Source organism: Cetorhinus maximus, chromosome 3 (assembly GCF_964194155.1).
Source record: "Cetorhinus maximus chromosome 3, sCetMax3.hap1.1, whole genome shotgun sequence".
Classification (NCBI taxonomy): Eukaryota; Metazoa; Chordata; class Chondrichthyes; order Lamniformes; family Cetorhinidae; genus Cetorhinus; species Cetorhinus maximus.
The window spans coordinates 94,976,349-94,999,748 of NC_135881.1; the positions used below are offsets into that span (position 1 = coordinate 94,976,349).

The 23,400-nt window shown below is 41.3% G+C and overlaps 1 protein-coding gene across 2 annotated transcripts in view; it reads left to right on the top strand.

The window, feature by feature from the left end:
* Positions 1-22,973, top strand: part of poc1bl (POC1 centriolar protein homolog B (Chlamydomonas), like) — a 56,090-nt gene extending 33,117 nt beyond the window's left edge. For both annotated transcript variants that reach the window (XM_078538743.1, XM_078538744.1), the window contains 8 exons: positions 1,314-1,503; positions 1,921-2,106; positions 3,271-3,388; positions 9,142-9,318; positions 10,470-10,601; positions 11,944-12,054; positions 15,425-15,577; positions 22,056-22,973. In XM_078538743.1, the coding sequence (XP_078394869.1) occupies positions 1,314-1,503; positions 1,921-2,106; positions 3,271-3,388; positions 9,142-9,318; positions 10,470-10,601; positions 11,944-12,054; positions 15,425-15,577; positions 22,056-22,184 (1,196 nt within the window). In that variant the 3' untranslated portion in view covers positions 22,185-22,973. The remainder of the gene's footprint in view (positions 1-1,313; positions 1,504-1,920; positions 2,107-3,270; positions 3,389-9,141; positions 9,319-10,469; positions 10,602-11,943; positions 12,055-15,424; positions 15,578-22,055) is intronic.
* The last annotated feature ends 427 nt before the right edge of the window (positions 22,974-23,400 follow it).

The following is a 23,400-nucleotide window of genomic DNA, read 5'->3' on the forward strand; positions in this document are numbered from 1 at the left end:
CTGCAGTTTTTTGCTTTTATCAGAGAATCTGACCATCTCTCCCTTTGATATTCATTGCATTACCATCACAGAATCCCCCATCATCAACATCCTAGGGCTTACCATTGACCAGAAACTTAACCAGACCAGCCATTTCAGTACTGTGATTCCCAGAGGCTGGGAATTCTGCAATGAATAACTCACTACCTGACACCCCAAAGCCTGTCCACCATCTACAAGGCACAGATCAGGAGTATGCTGAAATACTCTCCACTTGCCTGGATGAGTGCAGCTCCAACAAAATTCATGAAGCTTGATACATCCAAGAAAAAGCATCCCGCTTGATCAAGATTCCTTCCACCACTGATGCACTGTGGTGGCAGTGTGTACCATCTACAAGATGCACTGCAGCAACTCACCAAGGATCCTTTGACAGCACCTTCCAAATCTATGATCTCTAACACCTAGAAGACCAAGGGCAGCAGGTTCATGGGAACATCACCATCTGCAAGTTCCTCTCCAAGCCATATACCACCCTGACTTGGATATATATTGCATTTCCTTCACTCTCACTGGGTCAAAATCCTGGAACACCCTCCCTAACTACACTGTGGGAGTACCTACACCACATGTACTGCAGAGATTGAAGGAGGAGGCTCACCACCATCTGCTCAAGGACAATTAAACTTAGGCAATAAATGCTGGCCTTGCCAGCCAAGCTGACACCCCATTTGCTCATGACTGGATTGTCTACCATTTACAAGATATGCTGCAACCTAGCAGCACCTTTAAAAATCCTTGACCTGTACCAGCTAGAGGCACAAACATTTTGGAACACCATCTCCTGCAAGTTCTCTTCATCGTTCTATACCATCCTGACTTGGAAATATCTGAACATTTCTTCATTGTCACTGGGTCAAAATCCTAGAACTCCCTACCTAGCCACACTGTAGACAGATCTACACCACATGGACTGCAGTGGTTCAAGAAGGTGACTCATCACCAGCTGCTTATGGGCTATTAGCAGTAAATGCTGACCTTTCCACATCCCAAGGACGAATAAAAATTTTGTAGAATTACCCAGCTCTCTAAACGTTGCTTTAAGTTTTTTTTATGGTCATTCTCATAATGAAGAGCTTAATGATGTAAGGTCAACATCTCATAATCTGAACAAAAATTGCTAACGCGTATGTAAGAACCAATGCCCTGGTTATTAATATTTGTAAATAGACAAATTGCTTTACTGTTGCAGCCTTATATGATACTCTGCTCTATACTGACCTTAAAGTAATCAATGCATATATGATAATGTTATTAATTATTGAGTATTTTAGTTTATCTGAAGTCCCAACTGGAGCAGTACATCAGTAACCTTCAGCGAGTGCGTCTCATTCGAACCAATAAGAGGGAGGGACTGGTACGTGCCCGTTTGATTGGTGCAACTTTTTCTACTGGAGATGTGCTCACATTTCTGGATTGTCATTGCGAGTGTGTTCCTGGCTGGTTGGAGCCACTGTTAACGAGGTAAGATTATGTATATCTTTGTTACAATGTACTTTTTGTATTGGTATCTGTCAACCAGAGCCCACCTCACCTAGCTTTCACAAAATGCTCTGGATCATTGTGTTGTTGTCTCCTCCTCCTCCACATATATCTCTTTCTCGACCCCCACCCACCCCCACAACTTTGAAACGCTGGCTGTACAGCAATGCTGCCATTCATGGGAATTGTGGAAGTTATCTCAATCCACCATTAGTTCAGTGCCTGTAAAATGCACTATTCATCTCGAACCCCACTACTTCACATCTGCTTTGCCATTTCTGGCTTACTTTGCTGTGACAAAACAGTTGGCAGTAACTACAACCAATAGAAGATGTAGGAACCTGTTAAGATGTATGCCTGCCCCTATGTATTATTTATGGAAATATGTTTTATTTTTAGGATTAGCGAGAATGAAACTGCTGTTGTATGTCCGGTTATTGACACTATCGATTGGAACACTTTTGCATTCTACATGCAGACAGGGGAACCGATGATTGGTGGATTTGACTGGCGTCTTACATTCCAGTGGCATGGTGTCCCTGAGCATGAAAGAAAACGAAGGAAATCAAGAATAGACCCAATTAGGTAAATACATTTCGGTCAACACTCTAATATACTGTTTCCAGTGCTGTAATGTCCTGCTGTACTGTCTTTTAAATTAATGGAGACAAAAGCATCTGAAATGCAGTAGCCTTGAGTACTTTAAAAAAAATACTGCAACTTCAAGATTTATAATATAGAATGTCACTCATTTGTTAGTTTTATTCCATCTTGTTGATCTATGGTGAAAATTGCTTAAAGTAAAAAGAATTAATAACAGGCAGTGAAAACTGTAGCTATTGCATGTAGAATGGGATAAGAACCTATTTTATCATATTCCTGGAGGAACAGTATGTACGGAAGCTGTCACTAATAATGCAAAGTATGCTAGTAGGAATCAATTATTGAAATTTGTTAAGAAAACATAGGTAAGAAATAAGTCTCCTTTTCAGATTTTATTTCAGTATAAGATCTATGGTCTTATTTGTTTTAAGAATGTATATCCTGTTGCTGTACAGTTATTTTTATTGATTCCTGTTGGTTTATGGTTCTGTAGACATTATCCACCCTCAGGCATATTGCATAAGTCACTCGCTGCTGTTAGGTGAGATGAGAATGTTGCCAGGCTTATTTAGCCACGAAGACCATCATGGTTGAGTCAGACAAAAGTAAAATATTGTGAATGCTGGAAATCTGAAATAAAAACAGAAAATGCTGGAAGCACTCAGTGGGTCTGTGGAGAGAGAAATGGAGTTAACCTTTCAAGTCCGTGACCTTTCATCAGGACAGTTAACTCTTTCTCTCCACCAATGCTGATCGACCTATGGAGTATTTCCAGCATTTTCTTTTTTTATTATCGTTGAGGCAGAGTCTGTCCTCACCCGCTATGAATATGCTATGAATACTAAATCACGAGAGCAGGAGTCCTGGCTGAATTATTAATTCTCTCCTCCCCAGTCCTTTGTAACAGAAACAAATTGCAATACCCCAGAAGCCACACTGGTTAATATCAGCTAATTCTACGCAGAACTAAGGACTCTTTTGTCTCTTATATTGCAGCCGCACTAAAGTTATCTGTTGAATTATCAGGGGAACCTGAATTCTATATCTTCTATATTAAATGTAATCAATTCATTTGCTCTTTTTTTTCTTGGCTGCTTTTTAAAACAAAACTAAATATACACAATCAAAAAATACATCTCTCATCAGATCACCTACGATGGCAGGAGGGCTGTTTGCTGTCAGTAAGAAGTATTTTGAATACCTGGGAACCTATGACACAGGGATGGAAGTATGGGGAGGAGAGAATCTAGAACTGTCCTTTAGGGTAAGTATTATGTATGCAGTTGTGTTTATATGAGAACATAGCGACCCTTTTGTGTGTGTCTCTGCATTATCTGTAGGGTGCATTGACATGGCCATTGCTGTCTCCATATGAGGAGCAACCAATTGGCTTGCTGGGACTAATCTCAGCAACTTTATTTCTGTCCTGATCACTCCATTCACCGCTGCCCCACTGGCATGGCTTCTATCTTAAGCTAGTGTGTAACCTTGCCGCCCATGTAGCTTAGTTTCCCTGTGTCTATTTAAGCATATTTTAGCTGCCATTCTGGACCTGGGTCCATCACTTATATTTCCCCTCTCTCTCTCTCTCCCTTTTTCTGTTTACTCCTTCCACTATCTGTCTCCTTTCTTCTCTCCCCTCAAGATAATTTACCCTCAAAAAACTCAATTCTTCAGTACTCATCGTCTTTCCTACTTTTATGCCACTGTCCCTGGCTTTACTTCTCTTTAATAATCCTACAGCTTTCCTCTGCCATCCTCAAAAAGGCCCACTGAGCCAGTTACCACCATCTCCTAATGAGCAGCAACCCTAATTGTCTCATCCTATTCTTTTCCCTGCTCTTCCTGACCTCTAAGTCCTGGGGGCTAATCTTGCCGCCCTCTTTCTCAGTCATCTCATCTATCCCAACTGTCTCCATGTGGACTCTGCCAGTAGATCAATTTTCACTCTGCTCTCCATGCCTCCTGCCAAAATGTAAGTTGACCTGCGAATAAAGCCTTTGCCACCCATGAACTTATTGACATTGTCATGTTACATGCACATTGACATTATGGCCTTGACACAGTCATGGCTGAGGGGTGTTGACAGCCACTCCTTAATGAAGTCCACCTGTCTGGATATACCATCAACCACTTGCTCCTCTCAAACTGTCATGGTGGTTGTCTAGCTCATATCTCTAAAGCACACCTTGCCTGTCTCCCTATTCTTCTGGCAGCGTCTCCTTTGGAACATATCACCTTGTTTCATCCTTTAGGCCTCTCATTTAAAATCTTGCAATTGTACTACCCATCAAAATATCAATCCAAATTTCTCTTGAGATACCTTCTCTGTTTTCCCCTCTCAGCCATTGCACTGAGCATCTTTTCATCCTTGGTGATTATGATTTCCTTCTTGTTTGCTCTCCACTGGATTTACTGCCCTCATTCCTACCTAACTCTGAACCGGCAAGTAAGCCCTCCAACGCACATACATGCCAACCTCCTCAATCTTGCCATCTCACGTGGCCTCTCTATCCCTATGATCACTATCACTGATAAGACAATCTCAGGTTAATTTCCTTTTTATTGCTCCCTACCCATATTTCCCTTCCCTCTCCCAAGCCTGATTTTTGTGTCTGGCCCTAGAATAAACTCTCCCTCAAGTCACTTACCACTGCACTTCCAAATTTCTGACTACCTAGCCTTTGGCCTTCAGTTCAACATGACACCTTGGCAGCTATTGATTTGCTAAATCTCACATCTTCACCATGTTTAATCCCCTTGTCCCCACTGGAAGTATTACTGGTTCTCACCTAAAGCCTTCTTTCAGTATACCTCTCATTTCTGCTCCCTTAGGTCCAAGGAACATAGAGTTTGAATGTTTTTGGAGAACAATTGGTTTAACCATTCATCTCCAGATCTGGCTAGACCATTTAAAAGCATCATCACGCTATGCTCTCCATAATTTAAACTACTCTCTATTTGAAAATCATCCGGGAATGCAAAGATACCTTCTGCACAACGAATCATAGTACAGAAGGAGGCCATTTGGCCCATCATGCCTATGCTGGCTGTTTGAAAGAGTTTTCCAATTTGGTTCACATAGTCCTGCAAATTTTTCCTTTTCAAGTATATATCCAAATTCCTTTTTCAAAGGTACTGCTAAATCTGCACCACCTAGTCAATTCCTGCTCTACAACAAACCAGACTCTTAAATACCTAACCCAGCCCTCATTCACCCGTGCCTCTGACAGTAAGTGCAAGGAGCTCATGGCTCTTTTTTTTGCAAAGATGGAGATCATCCATTCAGTTGCATCTACCGCTTCCCTCTCTCCCCCTGCTCCTTCAGGACAAACTTCCCCAAATATTCTCAGCCATCCTATACCTGAACTTATGTCTTTCCTTAGATTCCATCCCACCTCTTGTAATGCTTTCTCCAAACTTGTCCATGAGATCTACCCTCTGCTGTCTTTAACCCATTCCACTCAAACTCTCGACTGCTCAACTTCCCTTATTGTGCCCCAGGTTAGTTGATTTTTTTTATGATTCCCTTGTTCTCTTTTCTCAGGTATTATCTTCTCCTCCTCCAAATCCGCTATTGCCACCCTTCTCAAAATAAACCTACCCTTGACCCTACTGTACCTGCAAATTATAGCCCTTTTCCAAACTCCCTTCCCTCTCCTTGAACATGGTGTCACTTCCCAAACCTGTGCCATCTTTCCTACAATTTCATGTTTGAATCCCTCCAGTCAGGTTTCCAGCCTGGCCACATTACTGAACCAGTCTTTAGTGAAGACACAGATGACATCCTTTGTGACTTTGATCATTAATTTTCCACCCTCCATCCTTCTAAACCTGTCGATATAATTGGCCACACTTCTCTGCTCCAATGCCTCTCCTCCATCATCTAGGTTGGTGGAACTGCCTCAACTTGGTTCTGTTCTTATCAATCTAATCGTAGGCAGTGAATCACCTGAAATGAATTCTCTTCCCATTCTTGCTCTGTTATCTTTGGTGTTCCCAGGAATCTATCCTTGGCCTCTTTTTTTTCTTTCTCATCTACATGCTGCCCCTTGGCAATATCATCTGAAAACACATCAGTTTCTCCATCTCACCATGACCTCCTTGAATTTCCAGCTGTCTCTGACTTGTCACACTGCTTGTCCAACATTCAGTATTGGATGAGCAGAAATTTCCACCAGCCAAATATTGGGAAGACTGAAACCATTGTGTTGGCCTCCATCACAATATTCCCTGTCCACCATTTCCATCCCAGGTAACTGTTTTAAGCTGAACAAGACTTTACAACCGCCTTGGTGTTGTTTGACCCTGAGTTGAGTTACAGACAACACATCAGCACCATCACCAAGGCTGCCCACTCCCAGCGCCATAATATTGCTTGACTCTGACCTTCCTGCAGCTCAGCTGCTGTTGAAACCCTCATCCATGTTTTTGTTACCTCTGGACGTGACTATTTCAATGGTCTCCTTGCTGGTCTCCCATCTTCCACACTACATGATGATGTGTGCATCCAAAACTCTTCTGCCTGCGCTTTATCTTGCTCTAAATCTCATTTACCCATCATCCCTGTGCTTGCTGACCTTCACCCACTCCCTGTCTGACATTACATCAATTTTAAAATCTTCATCCTTGTTTTCAAATTCTTCCATGGTCTACCTCCTCCCTTTCTTTCTGTGTAACCTCCTCCAACCCCAAAAGCCTTTGCGATATCTACATGCCTCCAATTCTGGCCTCTTGCATATCTCTGATTTTAATCACTCCACCATTGGTGGTTGTGTTTTCAGCTGGAATTCCAGCTAACTTTGGAATTCCCTCCCCACCTCTCTCTTTTCCTAAGGTGCTCCTAAAAACCTATCGCTTTGATTAAGCTTTTGGTCATTCTTCTTGATTTCTCCTTCTATGTTAGGTATCAGAAAATGTCAAAAGTATTTTTATTGGTATTGCTCTTATCTTAGTAAAATGTCCCAAGGCATTTAACTATGTTAAATGTTGTATGTAAATGTAAATTGTTGTTGATCAATCACTGTATTTGCCTTCAGAATCTTATTGTGAATGGTTAAATTGACATTGTAGACTGAAAAATGTCTTGCTGGTGATGCCATCTTGCCCTTTACAGAAGCCTCCTTGTGGCAGTGTGCCCATTATCACTAAGTGACACCTTCATTTCTTCCCCTCCTGGTGTTTTCTCCTCTCTTGAGGACCACTTTGTTCCATCCTTCATGCCTCTCCTTTAAAATCCTCGTTCTCTATAGTTCCTCCTTGTCCTAAGTTTCTTACTAACATATCCTCCATTTTTTCTCTAAACCTCTGAGACCCCGCATCCTTAGTGATTTCAGACTCCATCAATGCTCCTCTTGCCCTCCCTCATCTGAATTCACTGCACTTCCTCCTCACCCCCACCCCCAACCACACCACCAACCCATTCTTACATATAAACTCCAGTATCCCTATTGATACCATCCTCTCGATTTTTTTCATCTTCTGTGACCTTTCTATTCCTATAGTCTTGATCACAGACAAGGCCATCTCTGATCTCTTCCCATATTCCTCACCACTCTCATGTCCTATTTCACTTCCAATCCCACTTCCTCCAGGACACTTAGAACTGCACTTTCAAATTTCCAACTATTTATTCTTTGGTCCTCCATTTGTCACAGGCTACTACCACTAGTTATTTTAAATATATTCTTTCACAGCATGTGGATGTCATTGGCTGGCCAGTTTTTGTTGCTCATCCTTAACTGTTCTCTGGAAAGTGGTGGCAAACTGCTTCTTGAACCGCTGTATTCCATGTGGTGAAAGTACTCCTACGGTGCTTAGTTGCATATAAATTTATTACACCTATCACTACTGGTTACCAATACACCATCAGTAAGTTATTGCAGAGAGGAATGGGTGTTACCAGTATTATTATTGGTACAGTTTTAGAGTTACTGCTGGGATCAAAATTCCTCCATGCAAATCATTCCCGACTACAGTTTTCCCTTATCCCCATTCCTTGCTTATGAAGAGTGGTCTTTTGGTTCTTTGATGTTCTCATAGAACAACCATGAGAAACGATACTTGATCATGGGAGAGTCAACCTTTATAAGGCACATGCAGTAACGTTTGCAAATGTCAAGTAATTAGACCTCCAACCAGAGTTGACAATCATACAGAACCCACCCTCAATCAAACTTTCCCTTTTTGACTTTGCTGTCGTGTGCACCCCCTTCACCTTGCAGCAGTGCCTTCATCTGCCTAGGTCTTAAATTCTGGAATTCCTCCCTATCCCTTCACACCTCGTCTCCACCCAATCCACTGCTCCCCTCCTCTAATTCATGCATACGAACATGGAGCAGGAGTAGGCTATTCAGCCCCTTGAGCTTGCTCTGCCATTTAATAAGATCATGGCTGATCTGATAGTAAGCTGAAATTTGCATCCCGCCTACTGCCAATAACCTATCGCACCTTGCTCACTAAGAATTTATCCACCTGTGCCTTAAAAATATTCAAAGACTCTGCTTCCAACAACTTTTCAGGAAGAGAGTTCCAAAGACTCACCCTTTTAGTGAAAAAACTTTGTGTTATCTCAGTTTTAAATGGCTGACCCCTTATTTTTAAACAGTGACCTCTAGTTCTAGATTCTCCCACAAGAGGAAATATCCTCTCCACATCCATCCTGTCAAGACCCCTCAGGATCTTATATGTTTCAATCAAATTGCCTCCTACTCTTCTAAACTCCAGCAGATACAAGCCTAGTCCGTCCAACCTTTCCTCATAAAACCACCCATTCCAGGTTTTAGTCTGGTAAACCTTCTCTGAATGAACCTTTACTGACTGATTATCTGTGACAAGCCTTGGGATGTATTTTGTATGTTAAAGGTGCTGTATAATTGTATGTTAATAAAGAGATGTGATGGGCTGATAGGTCTTCTTCTGGGCTGTACAACTGTATGATTCTATTCTATTGATAATGTTGCAGTACCTTTCTAGTTGTATTTTTTGTGTTAATTTGTTTTGAAATTACTTCTATAGATATGGCAATGTAGAGGCACCTTGGAAATTGATCCCTGTTCACATGTAGGCCACGTTTTTCCAAAGCGTGCTCCTTACGCTCGACCAAATTTCCTCCAAAACACTGTGCGAGCAGCTGAGGTCTGGATGGATGAATACAAAGTACACTTTTATTACCGGAATCCTCCAGCTAAAAAGGTACTGAGCCATGCGGTTTGCATTCAATATCCATAATTTACAGAGGAACCTGCATTATCTGCCACAGTGGAGGGGATTTGTGGAACTTGCAGACTGTTTGATGATAACAAGCTCCACAGACATGGGAATGGAGGCAAGTGCAATACAGATAACAAAAGGTCAATTCATTCACCAGGAAAAATGAAATCCAAATAGCAAAACAGTACTGTGATGCACAACGAGACTTTGTTCCATAAAATTATATGAGATAACCTGAGGTGAATAATGAAGGTTCCGTTATATTTAAGCAGCTATAATTATCCTGTTTTCAAAATAGTAAAATTGAATTGAGTGTCAGTTTTTACGTACTGTATATTTACTAGACTATTAGAGAAGCTTTCTTAAATTACAGAAATCATGGCATTCAAAATAGTCTTCAACAGCATTATAAACATGGTGATTAATGGACTGATGGAAGGAAGTGGCTTTTACTAGTTTAGCCCTTTCATGGCCCAATGAAAACAACATGATGATAAAGACAGATCAGAACTACTTGCACTTTTGCTGACCTGTACTATTGCCCTGTTCAGTAATTTTTGTTCTGAAGTTGGTAGCATTCAACACACCTGCTGTTGAAGTGATAATTAATACATGTCCTATGCCACCAGGAATGTGACACCAGAATTAGTCTTTGATCTGTTCTACTTTGACGTGTGGGGGTGCAGAGCAGGATGGGCAGAGAAACCTCGTGCTAAGAGGGCAAATTTGGAAAAATCTTTCAAAATTAACACTAGCCTGCACCTAGCCTATGAAAGCAGCAAGCAACTGCTGGTACTTATTGTTCTTGACTCTTAATACTGAACTGGCCTAGCGAGTTAAACAATGGTGTACAATTGAAACAGCAGTAACAGGTGGATTGATTGGCAACTACCCAGGTATTGGATCAGGTTAGAATTGAGGTAATATTGATTCAGTCAACCCTGCAAGTTTTCTTCAACAATGTTCCAAGCTGGCAGACATGCCTCTGATTATATTATATCAGTCAACATCCCAGACTCCTTCATCACTATCCTTGGGTACAAATTCTGTATATATGAATAGAGAGTGAAACAGAGCAGGCAATCAGCCTGAGATTTCAAACGGTTCACTGTGAAGGGTTTCTTTTGTTTCAGGAAAAATATGGAGACATTTCTGAGAGAAAACTGCTCCGGGAACGCTTAAAGTGCAACAGTTTCAACTGGTATTTGAAGAATATATACCCAGAATTGCATGTGCCAGAGGATCGTCCTAATTGGCATGGAGCGGTAAGCAGATGTGTCAATTCTCCCTCTCCCCTCCAAAACCATTTCTGCACTGTTCAAATAGAAATTTAAGTCTGGTGGGCAGTTACCTACTTAACTGCTCCCGGGAGCAGAATTTTTAAAGGGTCCATGGAAAGTCAGGGACATGGGACGGTCATTCTGAGATCTAATGCAAGCATGATGGGCTGAATAGCCAATTGTCTTGTAAAAGTAGGATTCAGCCTACTTTTAAAAATATAATTGGGACTTGGAGAAGAGCATAAAATTTATTTGTCTGTAACTTGTAATCTAGTTTAGATTGGATTAGTTGCCGCAGCACCAGAGGATTCTATGGAGCAAACAGAACATTTGGTCCTGTGCTGTTGTTTTTCTCCATTTGCAACCTAATCTAATCCCTCTTTTCTGTTCATTCCCCATATTCTTTAATATACCTCTTTGTTTCAAAAAAATCCATAATTTCTCAGGCTGAATCAAACTGTTCACAACCTTAGCATCCTATCTGGGCCCTACATTGAGCTTCCAACCTAAATCCTTACCATCAAAAAGTCCTCCTACTTCCACCACTGTAACATTGCACATCTCTGTCCTTACCTCAGCTCATCCGTGATTTCTGGCTACACCGAGACTAACAGCTTTTTAGTAGGTATGTTGCAGTATGGTTTCAGTAAGTTTCTTTTGAGTCTCCAAGAAATTAGCTCGCAGCCATCATAAATCTGTTGTGCCTGTTTGGGCTGTACTGTGCCTAAATATTTAATTGTAAATTAATACCCATTTATAGCTGGTGTAAATACAGGAATTTGTGTTTTCTGGCCTCATGCATGGAGTTTGGCACTATGTCAATGAGTTAAGTGCAATTTCAGCAGTCAGAACTTGGAAGCAGTGCAAATGATTAAGGAAATTCGCACATAGGATGCTTCTGCAGTAAAACTGATGTAATTCAGTAGTGCACAACTTTCCTCAGCAGCTATTGCAGTATCATGTACAAGGAGATTCTAGGCCTGTGAGATGAAGCAAATCTCGTCCTGGGATGTTGAAAATAGACTGCGGAAAACAGTGTGTGGGTGTCAGCCTAACGTAGCTGAACACACCTAATTGCATGGATTTTAAATATGATGTGATACTGCAATAATTAGGAGTTAAGTCATAGCAGAACATCAGTGTTGCACCAGCTTTAGTTTTCGAATGTTGAAAGGCTATCTGATTTGAACCCTTTTAATACTTACTGTGCTATCTCATTGGAATGCTAACCATTCACTCAACATCTAGAATGTGAGTGGATCTGACCCAGGGTATGTTTGGTGTTTATTTTACTAGATGGTTTTTAACACTGGGACACTTCTTCCAGATTCGCAGTGAAGGAATTCACTCAGAATGCCTGGATTACAATGCACCAGAACATAGTCCAGTAGGAGCACATCTGTCTTTGTTTGGATGCCATGGCCAGGGAGGTAATCAGGTGAGTACTCTTATTTTTCATAACCATCCAAGTCTTGGGATTTTTTTTCTCATTGTAATTAATTAGAGCAAGCAATGTCTTGTACATTTTAACTATTTAGCTTTGTGGCCTTTCAAAATAACATTGATGTACAGTATGGGAGAACATGGCCATATACTATCTAAAAATAAATGCAGCAGCTTTTATTTGAGATAATATTGGCAGAAATAGGGGACCTAACAAAACTCAATAACATTCCCTGTGTTGTGGGAGGATTGAGGGAGTGTTGATAAACTGATGTGCTGTAATCATTTTTTAAGAGCCATTATCAATAAAGATAGACAGCCACTTTGCATCACGAACAGATATCAATTACTTTTGCTGAGATTCCTCTGTAGTTAAGGTTGTCTGCATAGCCTATAGGGAAAGCATTCCATTGAGTGCATGGATCAACTTCTCTCGTACTGAGTAGGGTTTTGAACAGAGTAGCAACGTTCAGTCATGGAAGTACTGCAAGTACTCACTATATGCTTTTCTACAATTTTGGAGCAGGAAGGTCAATTACATAAACCCACATTTCAACCAGAAGTATAAGGGACATTTATAAATGAGTTAGACTGGAATTTGGACTAATTAATTTCACCATAGCCGGATCGATCCTTCCTCTAACCCTAAAGGCAAAATGCAACATTTACTTTGATAACGATTGTACTTTGCTATATATGTGGTGTGTTTTATCATACACTGAGCTGAAATATTATCGGAGAGTCACTCTTTGGTTTTACAACGGCTGAGATTTCAGCAGGCAACATTTCTGCTGGTAAGAGCTCATGCAATGTCTACTGGTTGACAGCTTCCCTGGGGAGCCACCTACAAAGTTAATAACATTCCCGTAATTAAAGTATTATTGCACCCATTACAAACATAGGAATTGTATTGATTTTGCAATTGGATCCATGGGGGAAACATTGGCTGGCAGCTGCTCCATCAATTGTGTAGAATGATTGGATATTACCAGCAGGAATCTTGCCTGTTATAATCAGAGTTGTCACCTGTGAAATCAACAAGATTGGTTCCCTCAAAGGTTTTGGCTCTGACAATAAGAGCTGGGCTTTGGAAATAAAAGTTTGGAAACACAAGTAGGCCCATCAGCATGTGCTAAGCTGAAGGTACGTCTGTGTTTTGGCTGTGAATGCATTGTCAGAACTCCAACAATTACATATTTCTGTAGTGTTCCTTATCTATAGGAAGAAGTTTTAAAATGTCTTTTCTACATTGAGGAGAATTTGGAGATTCTGGACAGGATGGGAAAGGGAACATAGTTACACTGGGGTTTAAGGCATGATTGAACAGGAACAGTTGAGGATCTTTCCAATGTTTGAAGAAGATTCTTGACCACAGGCTCAGTGGTCTTTTCCCATCCTTTACTCTCGCTGTACAACTTCAGAACACCATAACCTCATCTATTCCCCATCAGCCATACAATCTACTGGGGGAGGCAAATAAAAGGGAAAAATTTTACCAATTTTAGAGAAAAAGAATCTTCAGATTACTGTGACATTTCCCTCAATACCTATCTACTGGGTGTAATGTTGACCACATTCAGGAACTTGTCAAGCTCCCTTTTGAATTCTTGCAGAAGGTCTACCCTGACTGTATGTGTTGGTCAATGATGCTATGGGGTGGGGGCCGGGCCGGGCCGGTGGGGAAAGTACCTCCTGTACCAGAACTACTACTTTGCTTTCATAATTAACACACATGTGCCTGAACCTATCTATCTCAGAGATTCATGTATCTTGGCAGAATTTTTTTATTATGCAGCAACCTTGAACGCACAACTCTGCATTGGTGTTTATCTTACTCGTGTGTACAATGCTAGATTTGTATAATAAATTACATCTTCCAGAAGGAGGCCCACTTCCCCATTGCAAATAGATGAGCCTGTAATCCATTTTCCTCATCTAAGATTCCAATGCTGTTTGTCCCATCTTTAAAGTCGGCAACAAATTCCACCCCTACAACACTTTGTGGCTCACTGATAAAGATAGTGCATTGCATCAGTTCTAATACCAGCCCATGAGATTCTAATAGTATCGGTCCCTGTGCAGAACCACGACCTTTGGTAACTATCTTCTGTCTACGAGAATGCAACTAATTCCTTATCCAACCCAATATCCGTATCCACCTGCTAATCCACAATGATAAGGGAGAGGGAATTAGGAACTTTTTTCCCCAGATTTTCAGCATTTGGAGTATTCGGCTTTTTATTGATGGGAAACTAGGAACAGAGTTCCAGAGGACAGAAATGCAACATCAGTTTTGGTAAAATGGCTGCACTAAAATATATTAACCTCACTTTTCAGATTTGATGGATAGGTTGGTCGAGTTTTTAAACCACTTTCTGCTCAAATTTTACCTTTGTCATTAAAAGGTAAAGAAGAAAAATGTATTCAATGCTTTCATGATTAGCTGAAGAATAACTATCAATATATATGTTCAGATAATGTACAGTAGCACTGATATCCTCTGAATATTTTTTCACTTTGATAGACCATGTCTATCTGCAGAAATATTTTTGTTGCAGACCTTTTGTATATGATGGGCTGAAGGAGTATATTGATAATGTTTCTGCAAGTGCACCATTACAGCTCCTGCAAACTTCCTTATATTAATATAAACAGTTTTAAAATACCATGACAATTGTACTTAACTAAGTGCTTGGCTTACATGTGAAATTGATATGTTCTTATTGTTGGCCTGTTTAAGGGTGTTAAAATGTGACTTGAGAACATCAAACCAAACACATAGCTAAGCTATGAGTACCATTTTTAATGAAAGGCTGGGTGGCATAGTTTCCGTTTTGTTCATTGAATTTTGTACAAGGGGTTCACTCAAAAATAGCTTTATTATAGTTAAGTTACAAACTGTAGTACTTTTCACTGTAGTACTTTTCTGTGGGCAAAAGTGATGTGAAACTGAGTTAGCTAAATCACAGTAGGTGAATCAGTTATATAGAACTATTTTTTATATGTATGAGAGGTGAAAGGCACACATGTCACTAGTTCAGCCTGATTGTCTGGTCCTTAAATTGCACCCCCAATATGCTTAAGTTCCAATAGAAGCATTTGTTGTTGGGGATTAACAGAACATTGAGAAATGGCAGTGAATATTTTACATTGTAATGATTATTGTTAACTGCAGAAGGATGCATATCATTAACTGCTAAAAGCCTTGGTAGAAATTTACATTGTCAGTGTTGTTACGTTTTCTATAGTTCTACTTGTTAATGTAAATTATGAAGATTTTTGCTTATGTCCTTTCAATAAAGCAATTGATTTTACTACTTTCAGAATATATTACTTCATGCACAACTTTTCTTTTTAACAAACAGTATTTTGAATATACCTCCAAAGGAGAAATTCGATTTAATTCTGTGACTGAACTGTGTGCAGAAGTGACTGATGGAAAAAATTATATTGGAATGACGTATTGTCCATTAGATGATTCTCCTGTTCCAGAGTCTATTTCATGGGAATTTAAACATGTAAGTAATTAAAGCATAATTATAAAGAAAATAGATCAGGAGGAAAACCAGAATTTAAATCTGATTCCTGCAATCCAGCTGGTTTATACCGCTGCACCTCTCTACATCACTCTCGCCATTTGTATTTGTATTTCTTTAAGGTCCCTGTGGCCAGTTTGGTAAACAGGATCACAGACATGTGCATATATGTATAAGACAGTACCTTTGTTTTCTGAATTGTCTTTTTTTTTTGTTAATGGTATGTGAGCATCGCTGGCAAGGCCAGCATTTGTTGTTCAACCCTAATTGCCCTTGAGAAGGCAGGGGAGCTGTTTTCTTGAACTGCTGCAGTCCATCTGGTGTAAGTACATCCACAATGCTGTTAGGAAGGGAGGGCAAAGATTTTGATCTCGAGATAGTGAAGGAATGGTAATATAGTCAGGATGGTGTGTTGCTTGGGGGGAAGCTTGCAATTGCTGCGCTTGTCCTTCCAGGTGGTAGCGGTCACAGGTCTGAAGATACCGTTGAACAAGGCTTGACTAGTTGCTGAAGTGCATCTTGTAGATGGTGCACACTGCTGCCACTTGGTGCTGGTGGTGGAGGGAGTGAATGTTTAAGGTGGTGAATGGGGTGCTGGTTAACTAGGCTGCTTTATCTTGGATGGTGTTGAGCTTCTTGAGTGCAGCTCCAACAACACACATCCAGGCAAGTGGAGAAATATTCCATCACATTCCTGACTTTTGCCTTGTAGACGGTGGACAGGCTTTTGGGAGTCAGGAGGTTAGTTAATTGCTACTGAATTCCCAGCATCTGACCTGTTCTTATAAACTACAATATTTATACAGCTGGTCCAGTTAAAAATATGGTCAATGGTTACTCCTAGGATGTTGATAGTGGGGAATTTGGCGATGTTAATGCCATTGAACATTAACGGGAGACGATTTGATTCTCTCTCCTGTTGGAGATGGTCATTGCCCAGCACTCGTGTGATATGAATGTTATTTACCACTTATCAACCCAAGCCTGCGTGTTGCCTGGATCTTGCTCCATGCGGGCAGACTGCATCAGTAACTCAGAAGTTGCAAACTGCACTGAACTCCATTTCTGACCTTGATGGAAGGAAGGTAATTGAAGCAGCTGAAGATGGTTGGGCCTAGGACACCATACTGAGGAACTTCTGCAGCTATGTCCTGGCTAGAGATGAATGGCCTCAAATAATCACAACTATCTTCCTTTTGTTATGACTCCAACCAGCAGAGAGTTTTCCCCCTCATTCCCATTGACTTCAATATTGGCGGCGCCCCTTGATGCCACAATTGGTCAAATGCTGCCTTGTTGTCAAGGGCAGTTACTCTCACTCATCTCTTGAACTCAGTTCCTTTGTCTATGTTTGGACCAAGGCTGTAATGAGATTTGGTGTTGAGTGATCCTCAGGAGGTTCTGCTCTGCTGAAGGGTCATGAGGACTCGAAACGTCGACTCTTTTCTTCTCCACCGATGCTGCCAGACCTGCTGAGTTTTTCCAGGTAATTCTGTTTTTGTTTTGGATTTCCAGCATCCGCAGTAGTTTTTTGTTTTTGCTAGAGGTGTAGCTAGTTCTGGAGAACAAGTCTTCAGAACTACAGCTGGGATTTGTCGGGGCCTATAGCTTTGTGTTATCCAGTGTCTTCATCCATTTCATGATATCATGTGAAGTGAAATGTAAAATACTCCAGATGTTGGAAATCTGAAATTAAAAACAGAAAATGCTGGAAAATCTCAGCAGGTCTGGCAGCATATGTGGAGAGAGAAACAGAGTTAATGTTTCAAGTTTGTATGACTCTTCTTCAGAGCTGAAGAGAGGTAGAAATGTGATGGATTTTATACTGTGAAAGAGGTAGAGCAAAATAGAAGATCAGGGATAGGTTTTGTTTCCCAAATCCCTCCCCCACAGTGCCAGCATATAACTGGTTCTTATGTTTTGCTTTCACAGAGCACTGACCCTTGTTCTGCTATCACATTTCATTATCTGACTTTAAGGCCACTGTAAGCACCTTCCTTAGTCTCTAACATGATCATTAACACTTCCCTTGTCTTGTGTCCATGGCATCCTAGTCAAATCTCTTGTAAGCTCCCTGCTATCCCTCACCTTCTATTTTGCTTCACCTCTTTCCACAGTATAAAATCCATCACGTTTCTATCTCTCTCCAGCTCTGAAGAAGTCATACTGACTCAAAATGTTAACTCCCTCTCCACAGATGCTGCCAGACCTGCTGAGTTTTTCCAGCATTTTCTGTTTTCACTTCTGACTGAACATAATTCTACCTGACAAGGAGACAAATCCTTATAGAAAAGATTTTTGTTTCAATTACTTTGTGAATTTCATAATAAAGTTGTATCCAGCAGTTCTTGGAACTGTGCAATGTATCTGGTAATTGGGCTAAGCCAACTTCATGCATGAACACACTTGTGGCATACGCTACTTTGCCTTACAATGCAATGCACTGAACCAGCTCAGTATGCTTAGTGAGCCAGAAGAAATGGCCCATCTGATGCCAGATTATAAGACAATGAAAATCTTGGTTCTACATTACTTCAGCCCTCTAAGGCTTGAAAATGAAGATGATGGGAGAAATGCACACCCCAGTTAATGGCACTCCATCAAAGCAAAAAGGGTATTCATGAAAGTTGGAGGTTGGGTAAAAATGTGTTGCTAAGTTTAGAAAAAGATCTTCGAATGACAGCCATATATAGGACCAACATTATGTATGTTTTCAAAATTCTTATACAAAAGAATCAGCCTGATGATTATAAATAAAACTAAGCATTCTGTCAGTACAGTGAAACACTTTTTTGAGATGTGAATCACAACAATATCTTAAATTTATACTAGTATGCTAGCACTGTAGAAGGCAAACTCGCATTTTAATTAAAAAAAACTCTTTCAGTTGACAATGTCTGGTATGCAGACCTACTTACTGACATTTTAATTTTTTTAAAAAATTGTTTCATTCTTTCTCTAGAGTAATTTTGAGCAGGGGGAGGTGATGGCATAGTGGTATTGTTGCTGGACTAGTAATCCAGAGACCCAGGCTAATGCTCTGGGGACCTGGGTTTGAATCCCACCAAAGCAGATGGTGGAATTTGAATTCAATAAAAATCTGCAATTAAAAGTCTAATGATGACTATGAAACCATTGTCGATTGTTGTAAAAACCCATCTGGTTTACTAACGTCCTTTAGGGAAGGAAATCTGTTGTCTTTACCTGCATGTGACTCCAGACCCACAGCAACTCTGAAATGGCCTAGCAAGCCACTCAGTTGTATCAAACTGCTACAAAAAAGGAATGAAACTGGACGGACCACTTGGCATCGACCTCGGCGCTGGAAATGACAATGGCAATCACAGCCCTGTCGACCCTGCAAAGTCCTCCTTACTAACATCTGGGGGCTAGTGCCAAAATTGGGAGAGCTGTCTCACAGACTAGTCAAGCAACAACCTTACACAGTCATCCTCACGGAATCATACCTTACAGATTAATGTCCCAGATTCCACCATCACCACCCCTGGGTATGTCCTGTCCCACAGGCAGAACAGACCCAGCAGAGGTGGCGGCACATGTGGGAGGGAGTTGCCCTGGGAATCCTCAACATCGACTCCGAACCCCATGAAGTCTCATGGCATCAAGTCAAACATGGGCAAGGAAGCCTCCTGCTGATTACCACGTACCGCCCCTCCTCAGCTGATGAACCAGTGCTCCTCCATACTGAACATGCACTAAGGGTGGCAAGGGTACAGAAGAACTCTGAGTGGGGGACTTCAATGTCTATCATCAAAAGTGGCTCGGTAGCACCACTACTGACCGAGCTGGCCGAGTCCTAAATGACATAGCTGCTAGACTAGGTCTGTGGTAGGTGGTGAGGGAACCAAATTGAGGGAAAAACATACTTGACCTCATCCTCACCAACCTGCCTGCTGCTGATGCATCTGTCCATGGCAGTATCGGTAGGAGTGACCACCGCACAGTCATTGTGGAGATGAAGTTCCGCCTTCATATTGAGGATACCCTCCATGTTGTGTGGCATTACCACCGTGCTAAGTGGGATCGATTACGAACAGATCTAGCAACTCAAGACTGGGCATCCATGAGGTGCTGTGGGCCATTAGCAACAGTAGAATTATACTCAAACACAATCTGTAACCTCATGGCCCGGCATATCCCCCACTCTCTAGCATTACCATCAAGACAGGGGATCAACCCTGGTTCAATGAAGAGTGCAGGCTTCCTAAAAATGAGATGTCAACCTGGTGAAGCTATAACATAGGACTACTTGCGTGCCAAATAGCATAAGCAGCAAGTGACAGACAGAGCTAAGCGATCCCACAACCAACGGATCAGAACTAAGCTCTGCAGTCCTGCCACATCCAGTTGTGAATGGTGGTGGACAATTAAACAACTCACTGGAGGAGGAGGCTCCACAAATATCCTCATCCTCAATGATGGAGGAGCCCAGCACAGCAGTGCGAAAGATGAGAGGCTGAAGCGTTCGCAACAATCTTCAGCCAGAAGTGCCGAGTGGATGATTAATCCCTGCCAGTCTTCAGCTAATTCGAGTCACTCCAAGTGATATCAAGTAATGTCTGAAGGCACTAGATACTGCAAAGGCTATGGGCCCTGACAATATTCCGGCAATAGTACTGAAGACTTGTGCACCTAGCCAAGCTGTTCCAGTACGGTCACAACACTGGCATCTACCCGGCTATGTGGAAAATTGCCCAGGTATGTCCTGTACAAAAAAAGCAGGACAAATCCAACCCAGCCAATTACCGCCTCATCAGTCTACTCTCGATCATCAGTAAAGTAATGGAAGGGGTCATCAACAGTGCTATCATGCGGCACTTGCTTAGCAATAATCTGCTCACTGATGCCCAATTTGGGTTCTGTCAGGGCCGCTCAGCTCCTGACCTCATTACAACCTTGGTTCAAACATAGACAAAAGAGCTGAACTCCCGAGGAGAGGTGAGAGTGACTGCCCTTGACATCAAGGCAGCATTTGACCGAGTGTGGCATCAGGGAGCCCTAGCAAAACTGGAGTCAATGGGAATCGGGGGAAAACTCTCCAGTGGTTGGAGTCATACCTAGCACAAAGGAAGATGGTTGTGGTTGTTGGAGGTCAGTCATCTCAGCTCCAGGACATCACCGCAGGAGTTCTTCAGGATAGTGTCCTAGGCCCAACCATCTTCAGCTGCTTCATCAATGACCTTCCTTCCACCATAAGGCCAGGAATGGGGATGTTCGCTGATGACTGCACAATGTTCAGCACCATTCGCAACTCCTGAGATACTGAAGCAGTCCTTGTCCAAATGCAGCAAGACCTGGACAATATCCAGGCTTGGGCTGACAAGTGGAAAGTAACATTCACGCCACACAAGTGTCAGGCAATGACCATCTCCAACAAGAGTGAATCCAACCATCGCCCCTTGATGTTCAATGGCATTACCATCACTGAATCCCCCATTATCAACATCCTGGGGTTACCATTGACCAGAAACTGAACTGGACTAGCCATATAAATGCTGTGGCTACAAGTGCAGGTCAAAGGCAGGAATCGTGCGACAAGTAACTTACCTCCTGACTCCCCAAAACCTGTCTACCATCTGGAAAGGCACAAGTCAGGAGTGTGATGGAATACTCTCCACTTGCCTGGATGAATGCAGCTCCGACAACACTGAAGAAGCTGGACACCGTCCAAGAGAAAGCAGCCCGCTTGGTTGGCACTACATCCACAAACATTCACTCCCTTCACCACCGACGCACAGTAGCAGCAGCGTGTACCATCTACAAGATGCACTGCAGGAATTCACCAAGGCTCCTTAGACAGCACCTTCCAAACCCACGACCACTACCACTTAGAGGGACAAGGGCAGCAGACACATGGGAATATCACCACCTGGAGGTTCCCCTCCAAGTAACTCACCATCCTGACTTGGAAATATATAGCTGTTCTTTCACTGTTGCTGGGTCAAAATCCTGGAACTCAATCCCTAACAGCGCTGTGGGTGTACCTACACCACATGGACGGCAGCGGTTCAAGAAGGCAGCTCATCACCACCTGAAGGGCAACTAGGAATGGGCAATAAATGCTGGCCCAGCCAGCGAAGCCCACATCCTGTGAATGAATGAATTAAAAAAATGGATTCAGAAATTATGGCACGTAAGGAGTCTATTTGTCCCTTGTTGACATTAGCTGGAGCCTTCTGCTCTAATTACATTTCTCTAACTCTCCATACTTCTATAGTCTTCCTTTTTAATTATCTAATTCTGTTCAAATGATGCTGAAGCCTTTTTCTCAAGAGTCTTTGTGGTAAAGCTTTCCATGTTCCAATCACCCTCAGTGTGGGGCAAGTTTTTTTTTGGACTTCCTCTTTATTCTTCTAAACACAAGTACTGAATCTGTGCCTCCTTGCTTTTGATGTACTACTTAAATGTATAATAGATAAAACTGATTATTTATTTACAGAATGGAATGATTTTTCACCCTAAATCCAACAAGTGCATTACTTCTTATCACACTGCTGAAGGACGGATAGATGTGGAAATGAGAATTTGCAATTCGCAGGACAATAATCAAATCTGGCATTTTGAATAGAAAGGATTATTTACAATTTTCCAGAGTAAACCTACAAAATACTTTGACTTATGTACCTGTCAAAGGGAAATCAATGCTAAATGAACAGTTAATATTTAACGCACTGAAGCTAAATGCAAATTTGATCACCGTGGTGCCTGACAAATTGATGTGAAACATCAGGGGTGGGTGGAGTGGAGGGGGAAGCTAGGGTGATGAAGATTTTGAACATTTTTTAATGTCAGTCATTCTGTGTAGTGTTTGTTCATGATGTCTTATTCATGGTTCCTCTCTATGGGGTTTTAATTTCTTTCCCCTTCCCTAATCACTACATCAGATAACTGAAACTAATCAAACTGCTTTTTGGATTTAAAGAGCTCATGTTGCTTTTGATTTGTACAATCTTGCATGATTTACTTTTCTGTTATTTTTTAAAAAAAAAGGGAAGAAAAGATTGCAGGCTTCAATCTAGACCAAATGAAACAATTCAGTTTCAGAATGTAAAGAGAATTTTTAGATGTCAAATTTTTACTGAATTTATGAAATGTGGTTTAAAATACAAATTATCATCTGATAAAATACAATGGTAAAAGGGATAAGTGGTCTATAAAGCACTTGCAATGCAGGAACAAATGGAGGGAACAACTTATGCAGATAAAAGGAATGTGTGAAATAACCTCCTGTATTTTAGAATTCTGTATGAATAAATTATTGTTTTTAAAAAAAAATTCTTGTTTTACTGTTGAATGCAAAAGCAAATACTGCAGATGCTGGAAATTTGCTCTTATTGATTAAATTACTATAAAATCACTGCTTCCATTTTGTTGATGTAGTCTTGTTCCACATTGCACTGTTTTAACATTGCCGAAAATTGTAATACTTTTGGACCATAAGGCTTCACAATTCAGGTGAGAAACTGGAACAAATCTGATAATTTCATTCTTGTTTCCTGATTAATGTGAACAAACAATATTTAATGACTGTCAGAGAATGAATAAATTGACACCACAGAGTATTAGAATGTTGGATACATGCCTACAATCATCTCAACATTATCAGAAAGGATGCCTCTCCTGCCACTCTGCCCTAGTCCTTTCCACAATGACTTGGTGCTGCTGAACAGGTTGATCCTGTTTCTGTGCTGATGCTTAAATGGTTGTAGGAGTGCAACAGCTGGCCTCAAGATCTCTGGCATAACTCAAGGGCACAGATTTAAGGTCATTGGCAAAAGGAGCAA